This window comes from Lutjanus erythropterus, chromosome 10 (assembly GCF_056507025.1).
Source record: "Lutjanus erythropterus isolate fLutEry1 chromosome 10, fLutEry1.hap2, whole genome shotgun sequence".
NCBI lineage: Eukaryota > Metazoa > Chordata > Actinopteri > Lutjaniformes > Lutjanidae > Lutjanus > Lutjanus erythropterus.
Genome location: NC_139326.1, coordinates 7,143,738 through 7,167,774, shown reverse-complemented (window position 1 = coordinate 7,167,774; position 24,037 = coordinate 7,143,738). Strand labels below are relative to the sequence as shown.

The 24,037-nt window shown below is 42.1% G+C and overlaps 1 protein-coding gene across 1 annotated transcript; it reads left to right on the top strand.

Moving 5' to 3' along the window:
* Positions 1-805: 805 nt before the first annotated feature.
* Positions 806-22,278, top strand: mn1b (MN1 proto-oncogene, transcriptional regulator b). The gene is made up of 2 exons (XM_084728077.1): positions 806-5,401; positions 20,891-22,278. The coding sequence occupies exons 1-2, from the start codon at positions 1,864-1,866 to the stop codon at positions 21,118-21,120; spliced, it is 3,768 nt and encodes a 1,255-aa protein (XP_084584203.1). The 5' UTR covers positions 806-1,863; the 3' UTR covers positions 21,121-22,278.
* Positions 22,279-24,037: the final 1,759 nt, after the last annotated feature.

Below are 24,037 nucleotides of genomic sequence, written 5' to 3'. Positions count from 1 at the left end.
CAGTTTATAATATTTATATCTTTATTTCATCATCAATATCAGCTCATATTAGATGTTTAGACACTTGAGACAGACAGATAGATAGATAGATAGATAGATAGATAGATAGATAGATAGATAGATAGATAGATAGATAGATTTAGATTTAAGATTAGATTAAATCCAATAAAAAGGGTTGCTCACGTAATAATTTAACTCCAGCTTGTCAGTGATGTAACTATGTCTCTGTTTTCTATCAAGTTATTCAAGTTTTGTTTTTGTTTTTTGTTTTTTGTTGTTGTTTTTTGTTGGGTTTTTTTTTTTTTTTTTTTTTTTTTTGCATTATGCTGGTGAAAACATGATGCAGGTCATCTGAGGTGCTGCTCACTGCATTTGTCTCCTGTAACTCAGTGGTTACAGGGGATAAAAGAGGTCTAAAGCAGCATACAAAAGAGCAGTGTGCAGAGTTTCATTAAAAACACTGTTATTTCAGTTGTAGAACAGTTGTAAACTACAATCCTGTCGTATACAGAACAAAAAATATATTGCGATTTTTTGGGGGAAATATTATATGCTACAATTTGTAAGAGTGCATCCAGTTCTGATGGGTTTCAATGTGAAAATACTGCCGCACGATGTTTTGGTCCATTTTAAGTGAAAGCCATTTCTAAGATCTGATTTACACACAAGCGTTTACAATCTCATTGACTCTGTGGACCACCTTAAAACCACTTGTCCCGCCCCCGAAGCCTCCTTTGGTCCTCCTGATTGGCTGAGACCTCATGGATGGAAGCGGCTGTAGAAATGCAAAACTTGTTGCTGGTTCCTCTGGACGCGTTGATCTCACACAGCGCCAAGCGGCACAGTGAGCGGAGTGTGAGTGTGAGTGTATCTGTGAATCGCTCCCCAGTGCACTCAGACCACAGCAGACAGGAGTCGGTGAACGGAGGGACGCGGGCGTTAAGGAACGAAGCGCGTTTGAAAGGACTTTAAGGCAAAAGGCGCGTCGCTGCAGGGCGCATGAGCGGCAGCGGGTGGAGGATGCTGTCAAGCCGCTCCGGAGTTGTGGAGTGCGGGTAGTGCACACCGCGCTGCTCCGCCGGGCTCGGACGCTCCGGTTCTCCTGCGACTGGCTTGTGGAGATCCAGTGTTTGTGGACTTTTCCATCACACTGGACTTGTGGCTACACGCCTGCTCGGCAGTGGGCGAGATTTTGAATGACATCCGTGGACAGTATTTATTTTTTAAAGCAAGATTTTTCCCCTCAAAGCCGCAGAGGTAGTTTCGAATTGGACTTTTCTCGCTTCCAGAATGGGACCTTGTACAAAAAGTCGCTCTGGGACATTTGACATCGGACTGGAATAATGAATTAGCTGACAGAAATTGCCATATTCCCTGTTCGATCGCTCCAGTTCCAGTGCGCTCTCCTCTGAGTTTGTCAGCGAGATGTTTTTGTGTCATGTTCGCCCTGAAGAATAAATGCGCACAGAGAAACTTTGGAATATTATAGGTCAGTCATGCAGCAAGTCAAACAGCAGTGTTTTATATTTGTTTGCATAGTCAAAGACAAAAAGGAGAGCAACCAAGTGCACGCGTAAATACGTGAACAGGGACACAGTTTGAGTGCGTATTTGGACATAGTCTGTCCCCTCTCTCCTCCTCGCCGCGTCCTTGGAGAAGTTGAAAAACAAAAACAATTGATCCACAACAATGAGAACTTATGTGGTGAGTCTGACCATTTAAAGTAGATAAATCCGTAACATTTGATTATAGTTTTTTTGTATATCTTTTTTTTTCTTTTTGCTTTTGGGGACAGACGGAAAAACAGACTGTGTGCCGATGTCTGGCAAACTGGCCGTCATGTGGGATTGATTGCAGGGGAGTATGTTTGGGCTGGAGCAGTTTGGTTCTCAGATTAATAGCAGAAACCCTGGCCAGTCAGAGAGAAACATAAACCAACCGAGACTGAACATGGGCTCCCATTATAAAAGCCCGGGTTTTCACGCTGGAGGCCCGCCGGGAGCCGTGGAGCCCGGCATGGGCCCTCTGAGCGAGCCGCAGATGCTGGGGCTCAATATGAACATGAACGGCGAACAGTACGGGGGCTTCCACCCGCGGGGCCACTCGGACATGCACGCAGGCGGCGGACTCCAGCAGCAGCAGCAGCAGCAGCAGCAGCAGGGACCCATGCATGGATTTTTTAACAACCAGCAACCTCACCAAGGACATCCTCACGGCCACCAACCTCATCCCCACCAACCTCACCCTCATTTCAGTGGGAACTTTGGAGGCCCAGAGCCAGGCTCATCCTGCCTGCATGGTGGCAGGCTAATGGGCTACAACAACAATGGCATGGGACCACAGCAGGGCTTTGGAGAAGGATTTGATCCTCTCGCTGAAGGACAGGCAGGGGATGGCTTCCCCCAGCAGCAGCAGCAACAGCGGCCTGGTAACATGCCTGACTTCCAGCATCACGGGCCTCCCAGTGGCAGCCATGCTGTCCCTGCCCCCTGTCTACCCCTGGACCAGTCACCTAACAGAGCAGCATCCTTCCACGGCCTCCCATCCTCCTCCTCCTCTTCCTCTGAGTCTCACGGTCTCGAGCCTCGGCGGATGCCCAACCAGGGCGCTGTGGAGGGATTAGAGTATAACTTCCCCAGTGAGCCTCCATCTGGACATTTTGATGTACATGTATTTTCCCCGTCAGAATCAGAATCTCAGTTACCCCACTTTGGGCCAGGAAGGCCAGTTCCTGGCGGGAATTTCCCAGGGAACCCTGGCATGCCACGGACACCAGGTATGCAGGGCATCTCTAAAGGACACCAGCCACCACCGCAGCCCCAGCAGCCTCAGCATGGAGTGTTTTTTGAACGTTTTGGAAATGGCCGGAAGGTGCCCGTGGGAATGGAGCCGGGGGTCAATGCGAGACATCCTCTCATGCAGCAGCAACAACAGGCTGGTTTGATAGCTAGACAGAACTCATGCCCCCCTGGCCTCCCCAGACCCCCTCAGGCTGAGCCCGGCTCTACTAACCCTAACATTCTGGATGGAGGGGTCATGATGCCTGGCCAACACAACCAGTTTGAATATCCCATTCACAGACTTGAAAATAGGGGTCTGCACCCCTATGGGGACCCCATGTTTAATATGCAACAGCCAGCTCCTCCTCCCTCCCAACAGCCCCCGAATCAGAGGCTGCAACACTTTGACTCTCCTTATATGAACATGGCGAAAAGGCCCAGATTTGACTTTCCAAATGCACATGGCGGCGAAGGCTGGTGTGGCGGGATGGATAACCACCTCTCTCCCTCTGCCTACCCGGGCCTGCCTGGAGAGTTCACCCCACCTGTGAGTGAAGGTTTCCCACCTGGTCCGCTGCAGCATCCGGGGCCTGAGCAGCAGTCTCTGCAGCAGCGCCAGAACGCAGCCATGATGATAAAACAGATGGCCTCTCGCAACCAGCAACAGAGGATGAGGCAGCCCAGTCTGCAGCAGCTGGGTCACCACGGCGACGTACCTCCTGGCCCAATGGCTCATGGAGGTCCGGTTGGGAGCATGCCCCAGCCCAACTTTGACAGGGAGAACGGTGGCAGGATGCCCAACATTGATGGACAAAATCCTCATGTAACTCAGGAGAACTCCTGGTTCCAAGGGTCCCACCCACCAGGGGAGATGATGTCACGGCGTATGGGTGGAGCGGGTAATGAATCAGGGCCCCATGATATTGGGCTACAGCAGAACGGGGCTGGGATGATGTTTAGGCCGGGCATGGGCATGCAGGAGCCCATGAGAATACCAGGAGATGGACATGTGCAGGCTCTGCACTCCCCGGGCATGCACTCACAGTTCAGCGGCAACATGGGCAACCTGTCACAGATGCAGTCTCCAGGAGCAGGAGCGGGGCACCCGAATGCACCAGCAGAGAGGCGGCCAGCTGACTTCCCTGCACCTCCAATGGGAGCACAGCCAACATTTCCCTATGGAGGGGCTAACCGTCAGGGGCCAGCCCACAGTGCTCCCCAGGGGGTGAGCACCTCACCGGGGACCTACCCTCCTCAGTCTGAGTTCCCCTCAGGCCAGCGGTCGTCTGTTAGTAAGCTTGGAGCGCTGTCCCTCGGGAACTTCAGTAAAACTAGTGCTAAAGACAGTGTTTTCGGCCAGAGCTGCCTGGCGGCCCTTTCCACGGCCTGCCAGAACATGATCGCTAGCCTAGGGGCCCCCAATCTTAACGTAACATTCAACAAGAAGAACCAAAATGAGGGCAAGCGAAAACTGAGTCAGACAGAGCAGGACATTAATAGCAGCACATCTAATGGGACTGGCAGTGCTGGTCCTGAATATTTTCAGAGCAGCACTTCCCAGAACAGCCAGATGCCTGGCACCGGAAATAGCAACTCTAAGCCTGCAAGTCAAAGCCAGACGGTGCAGGGGGAAGCCAGTGCCCTCTCCCCAAATTACAACATGGACGCTACCCCGTGCAGTGAGGGGAAGGCAACAACAGGGAGTGGGAGAGGGAGAGGGAGGAGAAAAAGAGACAGTGGACATGTGAGCCCTGGAATTTTTTTTTCCTCTGACAATGGTAACCCTGTTGTAAGTCCAGGCCAGCAGACCCCCTCAGCTGGCATTGGGGAGAGGGGTGGGGGCACGCCCCATGAGAAACACCTCCAATCACCCTCTTGGGGGAAAGGAGGCGACATAATGTTGGGGGAGCCAGCCGACCTGATGTCTTCTTTGGACAGTGGCATTCAAAGTGTGGCAAAGTCTGACTCGAGCTCACCACGAGTGGACTTTCCTGACGATGTCAGCACCCACTATGGCAACGAGGACGAGGTGTCCTCCAGCTCAGACGCAGGAGGGGCCTCGGCCTCGAAGCCTAATCGCAGCCCTATGATCACCGGCTCGCCCAAAATGCAGCGGAGTGACCACGGGCTGATGAATGGACAGAAGCCCCTCGGCATGGGCATTAACAATCATACTACCTCGACTCCAGACAGCTATGGACTGAACGCTGGTGGGGGCACAGGGGCCAGCGGGGTGAGCCACCCGGGCACTCCTGGGGTGGAGCAGGTACGCACCCCATCCAGCACCTCTGGCCAGGAAGAAGTCCACCCTCTGGAGATTCTGCAAGCCCAGATCCAGCTGCAGCGGCAGCAGTTCAGTATCTCTGAGGACCAGCCCCTGGCCATGAAGAATGGCAAAAAGAACGGTGACTGTCCCTCTCAGAACGGGGACAATGAGCTGGCAAGCTGCAGCCCGGATGCTGGGAAGGGCTCAATGGGCACTATTGACCTTGACACCCTCATGGCAGAGCAGCACGCCACCTGGTACGTGCCCAGTGACAAGGCCATGATGGACGGGTCAGAGGATGACAAGGCCATGGGACCATGGGAAAAAAATAAGAGCCAAAACAGCAGCAAAGAAGGTAAATGACACAATTTAATTCCTTACACACTTTTCCTTCTCTCCTTCTCTCACCCTGTGTGTCTCACTCTCACACATGCAACACAGACTACATTAACTGAACCGTTTTGCTCACAGGATTAGTATATTTTCATCCTTAAAATGCTCTGTATTTAATTTGAAATTCAGTGTAACATCACATGAATAATAGTTCAAATGCTGTGGTAACACTGATAATAGAGGACCTTTTGTCCATATTGTGCGGGCAGAAGGCAGCCGTCTCTGTTTAACTGTGGTCTTTGAATTTTAGAGCTTCAGCCTATAGAAGATAATAAATTTAATGGTAGCGCCATTCAAGGCTTTACAAAGAAGAAAAAAAAGACGATTTACGCGGTATTTTTCTTGTTAAATTGGCTCCGTGCTGAAGAAAGTAAGAAATGATTATCAGGATGGAGCAGTTTAAAACGCTTGTAGCTTCACTACAGTGTATTTTTTATAAGGTTCTTCATTGTCGAGGCACTTCAAAAGAACAGCTCCAGAAAAGTAAACATTTCCTGTGGTTCTTTATCTCGGTTTTCAGGGTGAACAACTACATTCAGAAGATTAATAGCTTTTTGAGGATATGCGTTTGCGCAGCGGGGTTTCCCTCGCCTTGTTACGTGTTTGTTTTTGTTATTACCAGGGGATAATACCGAGCCGGTGAAAGTGGATTGATTTTAGATTGGCAGGACAGGATTTCAAGGATTAGATATCATGGTGAAATTAATACAGCCATTCAGGTTTAATTTTATTTCCCGTAGGAAATTCAGTAGTTATTTCAGGAATATTTTAATAGCATTTAGTTTAAAACTGTAGTTTGTTTATTGTTAAAAATGTTGGTATTATTTGGTAGAGTCACTTTTAAATGCTGTATTATTACTCCAAGTAGTGTAAAAAATATTTTAGAAGTAATTAAATCCTTTACATTACAAAGTTTCTTAAGGAAAATGGAAAATCTTCTGGCCTAAAGGCACAGAAACAGTTTTTCAGGACGGAGGTATAACAATCTGCAGATGTATTTCTAGTTTTATCTTTTTATTTTTTTGGTATCTCTAAATCAAATGTACAGATATATTAATAATAATTACTGTTATGTTGTTCAGCTGCGCATTACTTTCCTCTTCTAATTCTCCTTCCAATAATAATAATAGTAATAATAGTAGTAGTAGTAGTAGTAGTAGTAATGATAATAATAATAATAATAATAATAATAATAATAGATGTCGTTTGTATAAATTTTAATATTTCTTGCATTTTATTATATTGTATTATTAATATTATTGTTGTGCTTTAGTCGTAATACAAAAAGAAAACTAATTGTATTTAATAGCATGTATTATAATTGCAGAATAAGGGAAGTTGTATGTATTAGAATATGTTAGTTTTATTTGTTTATTCATTTAAAAAAAAAAAAATAGGTGTATTTCCCTTCATTATTATTTTTACTCAGGCTATTTCAAAAATAATTGCGGTACTCAAAGGTGGTTGACGCTGTTACATCAGTTATTCTACAGAAGGGCCTGTATGTGGATGTATGGACATATGATAATGTGGATGTACATATTTGCGGAGAGCGTCTCGCGCGTCTGGAGCGCCTCTTTGTTCTGATCAGTGCGGGTGCAGAGAGGGGCGGGGGCGCGCATCGCGCCGAGACTGGAGTCCAGGCAGCGCATTGTTTATATGAGACTGAGCTCAGGGTGTCGGGTAGGAAACACTAATGCCATTGCTGCGGATCAGCTCTTCAACCGTTGTAACTGATGTAGTTGCTATAAGCTAATATCACTGATCACCCCAGCTGTGAATCAATAGAGAAATATCAAGCAGTGTGCGAATTAATTTGAGCCATAATGATCCAAACTACATTTTACCTCATCCAGATATTAGTTTTCATCACAATCACTCTCCACTGGTCTTCTCAGCTAAATTAGATCAGATCATTGAACACTGTGGCTTTTTATTCCCATGGTTTTTATTATTATTATTATTATTATTTTTACCCATGATCATTTACAAACCAGGGAATTGTGTTGTACTAATTTATGAAAAAAACAACAACAACAAAAACAGAGCATGAAGGTGTAAAAAAAAAAAAAAAAAGAAGAAGAAAAAAAATCTCCCATGATGGCAGGGAGTGATAAGTAACATCATCACTTTTGATATTGATTAATGAGCAGTCTTTTGAGTCGGAAACCCAACACTGATAAGCAGTGAGCCACACTCACCCTGTTGCTCCCTCTGTTTTAATTGTCAGTGGAGCTCACAGCACATTTAACATCACAAATTCGGTAGTTATTTAAATGCAGAATAGTCAAATTTCTGCTCCCTTTTCATCTCCCCTCCTCTCTCCTTCTATCTCCTTCTCTCCTCTCCTCTCCTCCTCTCCTCTTTCAGCCCTCCCTGCATGGACACGAGGCATGCAGCTCTGGAGCGATCGATAGCTAGTTAGCACAAATCACGGCTCCTGACAGTTTCTCATTTGAGTGCTTCAGACAGCAAAGATGAAAAAAAAGGGTGGAGGTGTATTTGGGAGGGGAGGTGGGGTGGATTTTTGAGATTGAATCTGATGCTTAGGCTACACAGAAGGGAGAAAAATAACATAATAATTTAAGATAAGTCATAGCCCACAGTGTAGTTCCATAAGAGCCAACATCCCACAGGCTTTTTCACACTGCAAAAAATATCCAGTCAGGCTAGTCCTCAAAATTCTGCCACTGGAGAGATAATGTCAGTGACACTAATTTGAAATAAATCAAGCCAACTCATTAGTCCATTAGTATGAACTAACTTGGTCAAGAAACTCTTAAAAGATGATCATTTTCATTAGGAGGAAATTAATTTTATGTGAGTGGAAATGATTTTTCCCCACTCACAACATTTTAATCATCAGCACAAGATGGTATGACCTGTTAAATTTTTGGGGTTTTTTTTGCCGTATAAATATTCTAAATGATCTGAAATATAAGCTAAACGATGTCTTAGTTTTCCACTGTGGTAGATATAATATGTTTTTTCTGCCTGTCCACTTCCAAAAACTCCTTTTGTCATCACTGTTTCATTTACATAAATGTGCCTTATTTTGCGCTCTCAGGAGTGTTGTTGAATTATGCATAGATTACTACAATTAACATTCTATCAGCCTATTAAATTCACTAGTGATAAACGGTAATTAATACATTGATTTACACACAGATACCTTATTTTAAATACCTAATTAAAAATGAAAATGTAATTGAAAATGCATTTAAATTTAATTTATTATAGTTACATGCAGAACTTTTAAGTGGTTTCTCATTTTAATTTCTAGAGAAGTTGTGAATTTAGTTGTCACTTGTGTCCAAATATGAGATTATCTGTTTCTGGTGTGAGTTTAGTCCTGAGAGCTCATAGTGTTTTTGCTTTAGCTTTAGTTTTTAGTAAGTGTGTTTATAAAATTCACTTTAACTGCTTAAGAATTTGATCTAGAGCTGTCAGGATACAAGAATTTTATACTTTGATACAATTCTAGTATAAAAAAGCGATACTCGATACCTCTTTCGATTCCATGGAAGAAGAAAAAAGTCCTATACGCACAAAATAGGATAATTTTTTTCTTTCTCTTTTTAATAACAGCCTGCACAGAGTGCTAGCACGAAAAAGGCACTGAACACTATCTGGTTTACTCATTTTTTTAGCAGCTTCAGTCCTTTCGAGACTATGAAATGTTATTAATGTTGTTTTTTAACACCTTGCGTTGAAAAAGTATTGATACTTAAATAGTTTTGACAACCTCGGTTTAAGCAGGTTGGATTGTGCTGTTGTGTGTGGAGGAGTTTGCTCCAGATGAGTCGACTGTGGTGAAAGTGAAAGAGCTGGAGGTCAAGGGTCACTTTGGTCGTATGAGGTGAACGTTTCGCTGTCGCTCAGTGGGAAATTGTGTGAAACTTCAGAGGGACCTCAGATCATTTTATTCCCAGGTGTGTTTGCATTCGCGCTACGAGCCACGCGTCTTGCCACAGTTTGAAGACGACACAGTAAAATTCCACATTACTCTTTTGCTAACTTCCTCTGAATGTTTGAATGTGCAGACGAGCCAATAAAACATCAACTGGGCTTATTTGTGGAGGAGTTTAGCTCTCAGAGCTGCTCACCCAGCTCACCCTCTCTGTGGTCCCTGCGAGCCTGTTTAAAGTGATGCGTGCTGCTGTAATGGCCCCCTTCGGACCCCATATTTGGCCTCCTCTCTCTATGACAGCATTTAGCTCCAGTTTTTCACTAAGGCGCAGTCATACCTGCTGCTGGAAGCTCACAGCCTCCACATTCTTGTGTGCTACACGCTATCTTATGCTCCCATGAAGGCGAGGAGCTGAGGTGTAAGTGAGTAACTTTCCTTGTACGGTGTCAGTTAACATTATTTCCCCTTTTTTTTTTTTTTTTGAAAAAGTATTTTTTTACGCTCTTCCTCTTCCCGTGTCCTCTGTATATCATAGCCAGAAGCTGGCCGTTCATTTGGGAACTCATGCATAGTCTTGATAACAGGCAACCAGCAGGCGTAGGAAGTGATTCAGTTATTTTTATTTTTACTTTTCACTGTTTTCGCCACTTGTTTTTTTATCTTCAGCGCAGTTAAAAAGCTTCACAGTTGACCCTGTGGAATAGTTTCACTCCTCACTCTCAGTAATCAGCCCATAAACAGCTCTAATAATGATCAAATCTCCTTTCGCTGCGACTTTGACAGGTTTGAAAAGAGGGAACTTGCATCTTATCACACCTACTAGAAAGCACTTAAATCCACAGAAAGAGCCGTATTGATATTCCACTGTGGAGAAAAATCCTGCGAGACTGGCTGCCTTTGACATTTTAGTACGACAACAACCCCACAAATCACACCAGTAATTTCTATTTCCTTTTTGCTAAAAAAAGAAGAAAGTGATTGGCACGTGCTTGAATGTGAAGAAAAAAAACAGCTCGGGGCAGTCTATGTTCCTTACCTGTCATTACAAGGTGTTTCATATTGACTTTTTCAACAACACACACATCCAGCGAGCCTCTTGCACACTCCTGTGCTGCAGTAATGATAATCATTATGATAATCATAGCAATTAGCCCTGGTAATATTGTTTCTAAAAGTCACAATTCATCCTCAGGCAACTCCTGGAAGTTGACTTGGTTATTGACGGGTTCATCAGGGCCACAAAAAACAGCTATAGTGCTGATTTCAGCAACAGAAATACATGATTGAGAGAGACAGAGTGATGTCTTAGAAACAAATGTCCCTCTGAGCAAAATCAGCCCTGAAAATAACACTATATTTACTATTATCGCATTGTATTTTTGTTCTGTTTGTTTTTCTGATTGTGTGCATCTGTGTGTGTTGGCATGCATGTGAGAGTATGTGACGAAGGGCACGTTTGTAGACACTGCTACTTGATAGTGTGGATTTGTCAGCTGCAGACATAAAGTTTGATTTATTTAGACTCGGTGTCAGGCTCATGGCTTCAACCCCCTGATCTCAGGTGTCTCGCTCAGTGGAGCACGCTCGCTTAATTCTAATGTGTTGAAAATATTTAAGAGTATTTACTTGACTTGTAATTAGTGCTAGCGTGCATTTAAAGTGTCTGTTTGTTTATGCACTTTGTGTGTGCGTACGTGCATGCATGTGTGTTTCTGGGCTTTTTGCAAGACATTGAGCACTAGTGACAGTCAAAGGAAGCCTGTTAAAACAGGGTGCTCGTGACTGATGAAGAGAGAAAAAGATGAACAAAGGTGTCAGGCCTTTTGCTTTGCTGGATTTTTTTTCCGACTCTTCAAAATAGCAACTCATCCGGTGTTTTGTTTTCCCTGGGGAAGGGTGTTAGAATAAAATAAAACTTGTCTCAGCATGTGGTAAATGTTCTCCTTGGATGCAGCGGGGAATGGAAAGCTGAATTTATCCGGGAGATGCACAAAAACCTTCGATTGTCTGTGTATGACGTGCCTCCAAATGTCCACTGTCTTGTTGAATGACTGCCAGAGTGAGGGGAGGAAAAAAAAAGGCATCAGGTTGATAAGAAGCTCCTGAAAGGTGTCCTGGGTTCATATGTTGCCCGGGATACAAGCTGAGGCTTTAAAAGGTGTGTGAGTGTGTGTGTGTGTGTGTTTCCAGGTTTGCAGAGGTGTAGATGTTGTCACGCTGCCAGCAGCGGTTATGTTATTAGCCATACAGGTAGTCGTCAGGCGCCTTTAATTTGTATTGAGGAATTGACAAATGAGTTATGACACTGGAGCGGTTTCTCCTGGGAGACAGAAGTAGAGACTGATGGAGTGAAAGAGAAAGTAAGAGAGATAGAGAGATGTGTGTTTTTGTCTTTCTTTCAGACAACATCTGTAGTTTCGCTCATGAGGCGAGTGGCTGGGTAATAGCTACCATTTGCATTTATGGAAGAGAAAATAATTCAATTCAACGTCAGACATTTTTTTCCATCAGTTCATGCTGCATGAGTATCGTTCATTCTTGTCTGTATGTAGAAGTTTTAAGAGCATATTCATCTGTATCTGTTTAAAATACGTCCCCTATTAATAGTCTTTCTACTTAACACACAGCATATGATATCTATATATTAAATTAGATCTATATAATTACACAGATTAAAATGATCCGGTTATACTTTTATGTCTCTTTTTTGCAATTCCTGGTACATAATTCTTCTTCTTTTTTTTTTTACTTTATTGACATTGTCATACATTAACAATTAAATAACTCCATGCAGGGGAAGAACACACACAAATCTACCTATATGTTTACCTACACAAATTATACATCAAGGTAAGCAATAACTTATATTTTTCTTGCAACCATCAACAAATATGTAGTATATAACACTGGACTGTGGTAAACAGGCATTCAGGTGACATTTCCAATAACAACAGTTGCAGGTCCAGGGGAATGTGTTTTTTCCTGAATTCATAACTTTTATTTATTTACACTATTTTACCCGAAACGTCCCACTGAGATACTATGTCTCTTCTGCCTGGGAGTCCTGATCAAGCTGGGCAGTGAAAAACATAAAAAAAAAAAGTTTCATATAAAAGTACAGACAACAAACAACAGTCAGATAATAAAACATTAATCAGAAGAAAACATACCAGAACATGCATGGATCAGGAGCTAAAAGGATTCATGGCAAAGAGGGCTTTTATTTTCATTGTTGATTAATCTGTCAGTTAGTTTCTTGATTAATCGATTAGTTGTTTGGGCTATAAAAAAGACCAAGTTGATGCCCTTGAATGTCAATTTTGACTTCTTTTTTCTTAAAAAAAAAACACTCAAACTGATAAATCATCGCAATGCATGCAATGACACTGTTCTGTCAAAACAGATTTTAAAGCATTATTTACGTTTACCATAATTTCTTTCAAAATAAAAGTCTCTGTCATGCAGGTGATTCTGATCTCAAAATTGCCACTGTTTTCATGTGTGTTTGACCTCTTTCTGTAAAAGGTGAAAACAAGGCGCGCAGGACTGTGCTACTGAAACAAAATAGAGACAGCGAAGTAGATCAATATGTCACCGACTTGGATGACATGCTGGACAGGTCCTGGACATGGTTGTGAGTTATGAAGGAGGCACTAAATCACTTCCCATGTTCTGATTTGTGTCTGGTTTCCTAAGCACTTCTTGTGGCCAGAGGGGGGAGGAGGTGTGTGTATATATGTGTGTGTGTGTGTGTGTGTGTGTGTGGGTATGAGTGTGAGGGGATGGGAATGGGTGTGTTGCTGGAGAGAAGGTAACGAATGCTGGGGGCAATGCCTGCCCGGGCAGGTTTTTTTTTTTTTCTTCCTCCTTTATGTTGCAGGCCAGAGAACAGAGAGGAAATTCAAACCAAAATAACCTCTAGTGCCCTTGCCTGAGAAATGTGCCCCCCGCTCCCTCCAGATATCCTCCCTGCTCTGAGGGAAAGGTCACACTGCGGCAGTGGGGGGGTCACAGGGAGCCTCACATGCCCTTTACCCACCTTTGGGCAGAGGATACTGGGGACAAAATCTCTGTTATCCCTTATATTCTGTGCATCATTAAGACTTTCCTGTAGTTGAGGGATATTATTTGATTTTCTGAGTGGCTTAATTATGACTTAAGACAGAGATGAGACAATATGGGGCAAACCTAAAAGGGACAGTTCACCTCCAAATGAAAATGACATATTTTACCCTGGCTTGTGGAGCCTTCTCTCAAGTAAAATGGGACAAAATGCATCTAGCTTTGTGGTGCTCAAAGCACCAAAAAATACATTTGAAGAACTCAGCAGCAACATCTCTTTGCAGAAATCATGACCCAGTTACTCAAGATAATCCACAGACCTTGTTGTGAGCAGTTTCATCTAGGAACTATTTTCTTTCTAGTAGAAAGAAAGTAGTTCCGGTAAATTCTATGGCAGAAAATGTAGCCGAGTGCTATTTAAGAAGGCAGACATCTTTACAAGTGATATCTCCAAAACTCGGCAAGTGACACCAAAACTATCCAGATGGATAAATGACACTACAGGCAAGATGAAAAATATGTACTTTTGATTTTGAGGTGAGCTGTCCCTTTAAGTTTTCCTTGGTTCTGTAGATCTCCTGGTCAGATCAGACCTATTCTTGCCCTTTTTTTTTTTTTTAATCCTACTTTTTCTCTGTGGATTGTGACGGCGTTTTGTGCTGACAAAGACAGAATCCTCACACAAGGCCGTAGTGGTAGTTGTTATGCTAAAGGAATCTGACCTGATGTCACACACTGTCATAGGAGCGAAGGCCTTTGGGTGTTTTTGTCAGCGAGCGGAGCCTCCTGATTGGGCTGGTTTGTGTTCAGAGAGGATGGGGTCGCGGCCTCGGGAGCGCAAGGTTAAAGGTGAAGTGTCGTCATGGAAGTATAGAGCTCGGGATAGAAAGGGCAGAGAGGCCTGCCGCATGGGATTCTGGGGCCTGGGAAATCAATGTGACGGCTCGGAGGAACTCGCACCGAAAAGGAGCTTTGTAGAGCCAAACACTCTCACGCACTCTTTTGTTTCTTCTTCATGTGACATTAAAGAAATGTTTTATTCACTTTTGTGCTTCATTACTTTTAAAAATGGGCACAATATCATCTTTAGAGCTGCAATGATTAGTCCATTCATTGATTAGTTGATTCTAGAGCTGCAGTTAATCAATTATTACCTTAATCTCCAACTATTTTAATAATCAAGTCATTTTTAAAGAAAAAAAAATCTATTCTCTGATTTTAAATGTAAATATTTTCTGTTTTCAACATTTTTCACCATTTTCTGACATTTTATAGACAAAACAACGAATTGATTTATTGAGAAAACTATCAACAGATTAATCCACAATGAAAACAACCATTAGTTGCAGCCCTAATCAATTCATTCAGCTACTTCTTGTGCTCGACTTTTTTTTTCAAATAGTCACAATATCAGCTGTAGAACTGCAATCCTTGGTTGATTAATGAATCAGTTGATAGTTGCCAACTGTTCTGATAATCAGTTAATCATTTCAGTAATTTTTCAGGCCAAAATATCAAACATTTTGTTAGGAATCGCTCCTTTTCTTGGTTATTCATTATAGTAAATGAAGAATCTTTGGGTTTTGGACAGTTGGCTGGACAAAACAAGCAATTTAAAGACATCACTTTGGACTTTGGAGAATTATGATGAGCATTTTTCTTTACAGACAATCAAGCAAAAGAACCAAAAAAGGACAAAAATAAATTTAAAAAGTAAAATAGACTTAATACTACATTGAACAAACAAAATCAAAAACAGAAAGTGACAGAAAGGATGATAATAAATTCAAAGTCCATACTTTATTATGTATAACTATAAAGTCTCTAGGCCATAAAAGTCTAGATCCAAAAAGTCCAGGAAATGTCTAAATATATTATTGATCTCCTCTTGAAAAGTGAGAAAATAATGAGGACCAGAGTTCCTGAAAAATGTCAGTCTCTCTAACGTTTGCGATAAATTGAAGAAATAATTGCACGCTGTTAAGAGTTTTTATTAAACTGCTAAGAACTATAGTCTCCAAGCAGCCGTTGTTTACCTCCCTGCGTTGCTGCGAGTGTGTTGAGTGTGTGTGTGTCGAGTGTGTGTGGCATGACATGTAAACCCGTGTCAGGCCGTCAGCTCCCAGACACATTGGTGTCATCCAGACAACCGGAGCTGTGCACTGTGCTCGCAGCCTTCATGGCATCCGAAGCTCTACTCATCTCTGTAAATCGTCTCTGGCTGTGTCTGTGAGACGGCTCCAAAACCCCGCTGCTATGTGTGTGTTTCTCTGTGTGTCTGTGTGTGTGTCTGTGTGTGTGTGTGTGTGTGAGAGAGAGAGAGAGAGAGAGAGAGAGAGAGAGCATCATCACCAGGCTCTAAATAACAAAGTACAGCACTTGGGGCGAGAGATATAGCGATATAAGTGCATCACATTAAATTCAGTATTTACTTAACACATCAGAGTGGTAATCTTTCCTGGCTGTAATGTGGTTAAGGATATTTAGGTGTATTTGTGGCTCAGTCAGCGCAGCTGCTCGTGCTGCTACTGTTCCCTTTTTATTAGGTATTTTTCCCCCTTGCTTGTTGATGCTGAGCACTTGTTCCCCTCAGATGAATAGGCTATTATTGAGATATTACCGTGGATATGAATTCCGCGTTAGTCAATGAACAGCCATAACAAGATGGATCTTATTATATATATATATAAAAGGTTTCACTGCTTGTAAAATGTCATGGTGATTTGGGATTTAGACTTGTGTGATGTAGAATTTCACACTGCCGTTTCCACTTTTGAACCAATCTGCTGCCACGGATAATGCTTTACAATTTAAGGGTAGTGTCTTGATTTTTTTTTCCATAAAAACCACATCCCCTTGAATCCCCCTTGGCTACCCTGTAATACTGGGTGATATTTTAATCCTGCGGTGGTCAAGTGTTTGGCTTATTTTACAAGTGCTGGATTTTGCTTACGCTGGTAATTGAAAAGTGTGTTGTAACAAATGAGTAATCAGCTCATGCAGAGGGACTGCAGGTCTTTAACTTGAAGAGATGTTAGGAAAATTAATGGAAAATGTTTCTGTATTTCTTTTGTTTTGACACAAGTAATAAAAACTTGTGTTTATTGATGAATAAAAAGAAATCCTTTTTTATTTGAGCTCATTTGGTCTGTAACTAATGATTGATTTTATTATCAATTAATCTGTTGATTATTTTCTCAGCTGATCGATTAATTGTGTGGTCTATAAAATGTCAGAAAATGTCGATCAGTGTTTCCCAGAGGCCAAAATGACGTCCTCAAAAGTCAATTCTTATTTATTTATCCTTTATTTCACCAGGGAGGTCCCACAGAGATAAAACATCTCTTCTGCCTGGTCAAGATTGGCAGCTAAAAAAAGTTTCATATAAAAGTACAGACAACAAACAACAATCAGATAATAAAACATACATCAGAAAAAACATAATAAAACACAAGAAAAAAATAAATCTTATGTGGATCAGGGGCTAAAGTTCTCACTGTTGATTAATCTGTTTATTCATTTCTCGATTAATAGATTAATTGTTATAGAATGTCAGCAAACAGTGAAAAATGTTGATCAATGTTTATTAAAGCCCAAGATGACGTCCTCAAAAATCCTGTTTTGTCCACAATCTCCAAAGATATTCAGTTTACTGTAATGGAGGAGTAAAGAAACCCGGAAATATTCACATTCAGGAAGCAAAAATCAGAGAACTTTGACTATTCTTTCTTAAAAGTGACTCAAACTGCTTAGTCGATCGCAATAAAATAATTATTAATAGGTAGGGACTGTGCAAAAGGATAGTAAACATAGAAAAGAAAAAAACTAGGCAACACAGCAAATAGAATAAAAATATGAACTAATGGGAGAACATGGTACATAATATGTAGTGAAGTGTAGAGTATGAAAAAGTGTAGTTGACAACTAATCGATTAATCGTTGCAGCTCTAAATATGAGCTGAACATGAATTCTGAGATTTTCAAGCGATAAATTTTTGAGTGTGTGCAAGAAAAGCATGACAAGAAAATCATGTTGGTAATTTGAGCTGTTTTTCTTTTTTCCACTCGTGTCTTTGCATCGAAGCTGAGTGACGTGTCTGGTGTGTTTCTGCATGCACGTCCATATGTATGCAGGGGTGAGTGTGTGTGTGTGTGAGAGTAGCAGCTGAGGGCGGGCGCAGGCATGGCAGCAGCGGTGGCGGCAGCGGTTGGCGTGTTGTGTGTTTTTGGCTGTGTGTGTTGTCAGTTTGCTGTGTGTCAGCAGTGAGCCAGGGGAACGCTTGGCTGCCTATTCAGGCCGGTGCGGACCCTGCTGTGCCCAGCTAGCATGAGCTGCCGGCGGGTGCTGGAGGGCACGGCGCTCGGAAGAGGCGAGTGTGAGTGGGTGGAGCGGGGGGGGTGGAAACTGGCAGGGGGTGGGGATCCGCCATGCTGAGGTGTATGACTGGACCCTCTGGCAAATGTTAGATCTTGTCACCGCCGCCACCAACACTGCTCTAAATCCTCATCTTTCCCCTCAGCCCCCCACTCACGCCGCGTCTCCAGTCCTCGGGAGGGAGATGGAGAAATTCAGAGAGACCGGCAGTCGCAGAGACAAACGAAACAGGGAACAACGGGAGGCTTGGCTGCCTGACCTTTTACCAAATCCCCCCACTTTTCCATTCCAGTGGTCGCAGCCCAGACAGGCTGGGGGGCAAGCCTGCCTCGCTGCCTGCATGTCTGCCTGCCTGCCTGCCTCTCTTGGTTGTCCTAGCTGCCCGGCCTGGCCTGGCATTCTCTTCCCTGGCTGTGTTTTCTTAACACTGTGTCACTGCTGCCTCTGGGTTTGTGAAAGCAGAGCGGGAGGGAGAAGAAAACAGTAAGAAAACAAGATAAAAACTGTTTAAGTAGCAGAGAAAGACGAGCTAAAAAAGGGGGGAAATATGCTTGTGGATGATATGGAGGTCTCATCTCTCTCAGGTGAGCAGCAGACTGACTGCGTTGTGATCTGCAGCCTCGGCACCGTCGACTGCGTCGCCTATCACAGCCTCTCCCTCCTCTGACACATGTAACTCAGCTTGTCAGAGCTGTTTTCTACCCGACTCTACACTCAGAGACAGAGTTGTCCCTGCAACTTAAAGCTGTGTGTGTCTTTGTGCGAGCACACTGATCCGTTCACCATCCACACAGAGCCAAGGCAGCGGCGGCGGCGGTGTAGTCTGTGTGGTGAGGAGATGGGAGACTAATCGGACTGATTTTAGCGAAGGATTCATAACATCTTCACACAGACTTTGTCTGTGCTTTGGGCTTCCTTGGAGGCAAAACCCAAAGCACACGATGCAACACTAGAGTCATAAGACGCACAGCCTCTCCATTACCTCTCTCCTAGCTGCTGTGTTTCTCTTTCCCGTTTTATTTTGTGTATATTCTTCAAAACTTTTCTTCTTTTCTTTTCTCTTCTCCCTCAGTATGCAGCAATCTATATTAGAGTCGCACCAATGAATCAATCAGCTGATGTTACTGGCCTGATATTGGCCTGTCACCACTGTATCAGGGTTCAGTGTTTTTTTTTCCACTTGCCCAACCAATCTACTTGCCCAAAGCCAAATTTAATTGGCCTTGTACAAATTGTTTTATTAGTGGTTATTAAATAACAACAAATACTTTAGTTAATTGTCATGTTTATTCTGGGCTGCAATATCAGAAAATAGTGAAGTCCAAGGTGATGTCTTTGTCTTGTTTTTTTTTCTGTCTAAAATCCAAAGATATGTAGTTTATTATGACAATAAATGGAAAAAAGTAGGAAATCTTGTTATTTTAGAGGCTAAAAAGTGCAGTCTCTGCCATTTTGCTTGATAAATTACTTTTTTTAACACCCATCCAGTTGGGCAACTGAATTTCCACATTTACTAGTCCGATATTTTGCTTGCCCCGGACAAGCAGGTCAATATCAGTATCAGTGTGTTGTCTGATATGCACTTATATGAAAACTTTTTTTTTTAATGTACATAATGCAGATTTTTTAAAGCATTTTATGTATATTTGATCCTTTTTCTTAATTCAGGTTTAAAACATGCATATATTTCACGCTGTTTATGTTTTTTTTAGTTATTTATAATTAACAAAAATATCAGTTCCCCAATGTCATTTTGGACAAAGTTTATTGCTAAACTGTAAATTATCCTGCCTTCATTACATATCTTTGCTACTTTTGAGGGATCATTGCAAGGAAAAATGTGCATTTACATACATATTGTGGGCTCAACAATAAGGCTGGCAACTCACTCGCCCAACTGGGCAAGTGGTAAAAAAAAGAATTAAACTATTAAAGTGTTTTGGTGATCAATTAATCATTTAAATACTTTTTCATGCAAAAATGGCCAAAAAAAAAAAAAAAGCTGTTTTCAGTCTTCCTGTGTCTCTTCTTTATTAACATGTTGCCTGAATATCTCTGAGTTTTAGACTGATGAAACAAAATATTTAAAGACATCACCTTGGACTTTAAAAAACTGGGATGGACATTTTTAACTATTTTCTGACATTTTATTGATGTTGCAGCTCTAGATTAAACACGACAGTTAACTTAAGTCTTTGTTGTTATTTGATAACATAAATAGCATTAATAAAATACCTTGTAAAGGGCAAGTAACAATGGACTTTGGGTATCATATCCTGTATAAACAATATCAGCTGATATATTGATGTCAGAATTTTTTTACACCCTAATATCGGTACTGGCCCTAAATATCCAGTATGGATCGGGCCCTGCTCTCCCCCCTCAGTGTGCTGCAGTCTGTATCTCAGCAGTTGAAGTGTGACACGGCGCTTTTATGTATAGTTTAGCCAGCACTTCTCGTCCTCGTCAATCTTCCCCTTGACTAATTTTTACGTTACGCGGCACAAAGTGATTTTTCTCCATATGTGAAGCATCTGAGGCGTCAGCATTAACTGTGTGGCACCGCTGATTCTTTTTATATGACTTGTAATCAACCTGTGTATGGATTTTCCGGAAGCTTGGCGCAACCATTTAATATGAGGCTGCACACCTTGGTGACACAGGGTCGATACCGTGCCACGGTCATTATACCAGTAAATTGGGTCAAGCAGGGTGAAAGGCCAGTATTCCCAGTGCCCTTTGACCCTCTGACCTCAGGTCAGGCAGGAGTGCTCCAGATTTGCACGGCTGGCTGCAAGCAAATGAATGCGTATATGTTTGTGTGTTTTCACGTGTGTATATCAGGCATGAGGAGGAGGAGGAGTGTGAGCAGAGGAAGCTTTGCTTACAGCCTCTTTTTCGGGTCGTATTGATGGGGGGGTGGAATAGTGTTGAATTAATTTCACAGTGCAGATTTAGAGTGGGATGTGAAAATGACACTGGTTTAATTAAAAGTGTGTATTTTAAATGCTTCATCTGTATCGGAGAATGCCAATTGCTCAAAGTTGTTTTTCATTTTTTCGTGCAGTCTTAATTAACCTTTTCCTCCCTGTGCTTGTCTGCAGAATCAGAGCTGTCCCAGAGTAAGGCTGGAGCCGGGGCCCCAGGAGCAGGAGGAGGAGGAGGAGGAGGAGGAGGCGGGAGCAGCGGAGGGAACCACCTGCAGTGCCTGTCCGTCCACTGCACAGACGAGCTGGGGGACAGCAAGGGCCGAGGGGGGCCCGTCTCGTCCTGGCGCTCTCTCCACTCTGATATCTCCAACCGATTTGGGACTTTCGTGGCGGCACTGACTTGAAAAAAAAAAAAGCAGGCCCAGCAGGACGAAGGAAAGATTAAGACAATTTGTCAGAGACAAATAACGATGAGGATGATGATGATAAAGTGTCGATGAGGCAACTGCGAGCAGCTCCTGCCTGTTCAGGGACAGAAAGACATTTACACTCATAAATGCAAATATGACCACAGACACTCACATACACACACATGCACATAAACACATGCAAATACCATGTTTTTTCTGATACATGCAGTCACACTTCGGGACACACTCTCTCACACACTGCTGGACAATACAGCGCGGGCTCCACTCAACGACGCCCACATCTGGAAAACCTCAAATCAATATTTTTTTTTGTTTTATTTTCTTTGTTGAAGAAAAATAAAGAAATGTCAAAGGAGGAGAATACAAAACAAGAAGAAGAAGAAGAAGAAGCAGAAGAAGAGATATTCAGTTGTCATTGGCTTCGATTGTATACCAGTGTTGAGTCTTGCCTGACTTTTACTCTTTTACTTCTAGCTCTATCATGTACATTATTCTTCCAGTAAAGGCTGTTTGCTGACATGAGAAGCATAACTAGAGGAAGATGAGAAAAGGAGTGATTATGCATGAATGTAACTCAACAATTTTTTGTGAACATAACTTTTCCCCTCTTTGTCAAAGCAAAGTTTATCATTTTCTGCTTTATCATTTCAGATTTGATGTACTTTTATTGGTGAGAATATCTTTCCCTCATTCTCTTCTCTTCTCTTCTCTTCTCTTCTCTTCTCTTCTCTTCTCTTCTCTTCTCTTCTCTTCTCTTCTCTTCATCTGCTATATGAGCTCAACCACTTGTGTACAACTCAGCCAATGGAAACTGAAAAACGGAGGTCAAGGGATTGTTTAATAAGGGAATTGAGAAAAAAAAGACTATTGGTATTGCACATGTATAATAAGAGAAAATTTGCTGTGTGTTAGGCAATCTTGTAATCTTTAAATAAAGCTTCTGTTGAATTTGAATTTCTGAAACAATAGATGGAGGACTGTGACGGCAATTTACGAACTGATTTTTGTTTCTTTTTTGTTTTCTTTTTTTAATAATATGTAAAGTGCAGTCGTCTGTTTTCCTGCATATTGTATATATCTGTATATGTTTTATTGAGTAACTAAATAACAATAAATATGACGTTAAAGGTGGCATTTGTGTTTTCCCTTTAGTTTTCCCATTAGCATCATTCTCAGAGCAACATATCAAAAATAATTGTGTAATTTGGTATTCGATGCACAACACAGCTTCTAGTGAATGTAACCTGAGGATCATCAGTGCATTACAGAGGTGCCTACAGTATATTCCATGTGACAGATATGACAGGGAAGTTGTACCTGACATGCATGCAGGAACCTGTGACACATTAAAGCCACAAGCAGCAACATCAGGAATAGTAGAAAATGTGGTTTCCTGCTGGATTAAAGAAGCCAAGACGATTAATTCCATGTACACCGGCTCGCAACCTGTGTCACACTTTATCCGCCCATCATTCCTTACATATTTGCTCCAATCCAAGCAAATAAATCAGCAATGAGAAATGAAAAAATATAATATTGTTCCAAATAAGTGTTAATTCTTCCCGCAAAGTTGATTTACTTTCAGTCCTAGTCTTTTGAATAAAATACCATCATGTTTTTGTCATATTTTAGCCATCTGAATTGTTTTAGTTTTAGTTTAGTTTTAGCTGACCACAGATCATGAAATTTTGGTTAATTAAATCCAGCAGTTTTCAAACTGGGGTCCAGGGTTCAAGGGGGGAATTTGAGTGGGTTGTAAGGGGCTTCCCAACATTAGAAGGAATAGAATATTTTAGCTTTTATCAAATTTTTTGGAAGTTGGAACAACAAAAGTAATTTACAGTGTCCCTAGATTTATCCTTGATTGACTATAATCAAATGAAGATCACTATAAATTACAGTATATATAAGATAAGACAAAATCCCCTGGACTAAATCTACTGTAGATTTAGATTTACTAAAATCTTACAGGTTTAGTTAAAATGTAATGCATACCTCAAATATCTAACATTATGTATATTACATTTCCTCAAATCTTGTTTTTGTTACACATTTTTTTCTAAATTGGAGAACAATAAAATTAGACACAGATCTTTAGCCTGTCGATGATCCAAGACTGGCAACTCTGAGTCATTCACTTCTCCAGTCAGTACAGGACAGCTGTAGCTTCTTTTTGCTTGTGTTGTACTTCAAGTTTAGTGAAAACACACCAGCTTGGCTTAGTTGATAAAGTAACATTACCCTGGAAAAGACAAAATACAGGTAGGATCAGTTTGAATTGTCTGAGCTGTCATGAACACACCAGAATGATAGTTGATAGTTGAGTGATGATTGAAACAGATAACAGTCCACTCTTTGTAGGAAAATGTTGCATATTATGCCTTTAAGTGCGCTCAACAATAAGCAACCCTTACATGAAATTTTGGATGACTCATCTGAAAATGTTGCCTCAACTTGTGTTGTGTTTTTACAGATGATTGTCGCTCCTCATGGATTTCCTCGGTATCAATTGTGAAATGTATCCATGTCTGGCTGCTCCTCTCTCTCTCCCAAACGTTGACATTTCCATACAGTTTATGAGACATGCAGAAAGTGCGAGCTGACTTCCAGGTAGATCGGTGCTACACAATAGACCCTAAGTCCCGCCCCTTTTCACTCTGTGCTCCAATGACAGTTGAGCAAGCCCTCTGCCCTGGTCGCCTTCCTCCTTTTCTGTACTTAGACATGTTATGTGCTCGGCTTGTCTTTGTTGAAAAGAAAACCAATGTTTTGGCATGTTTAAAAAGATGTTGCTGGACAAACTATAAAAGCGACATATTAGCAAAACGCTCACTAACTAGCTAGCTAAGCTACACCAATCATTGGCTAGCATTTTGCAAACATTAACTAT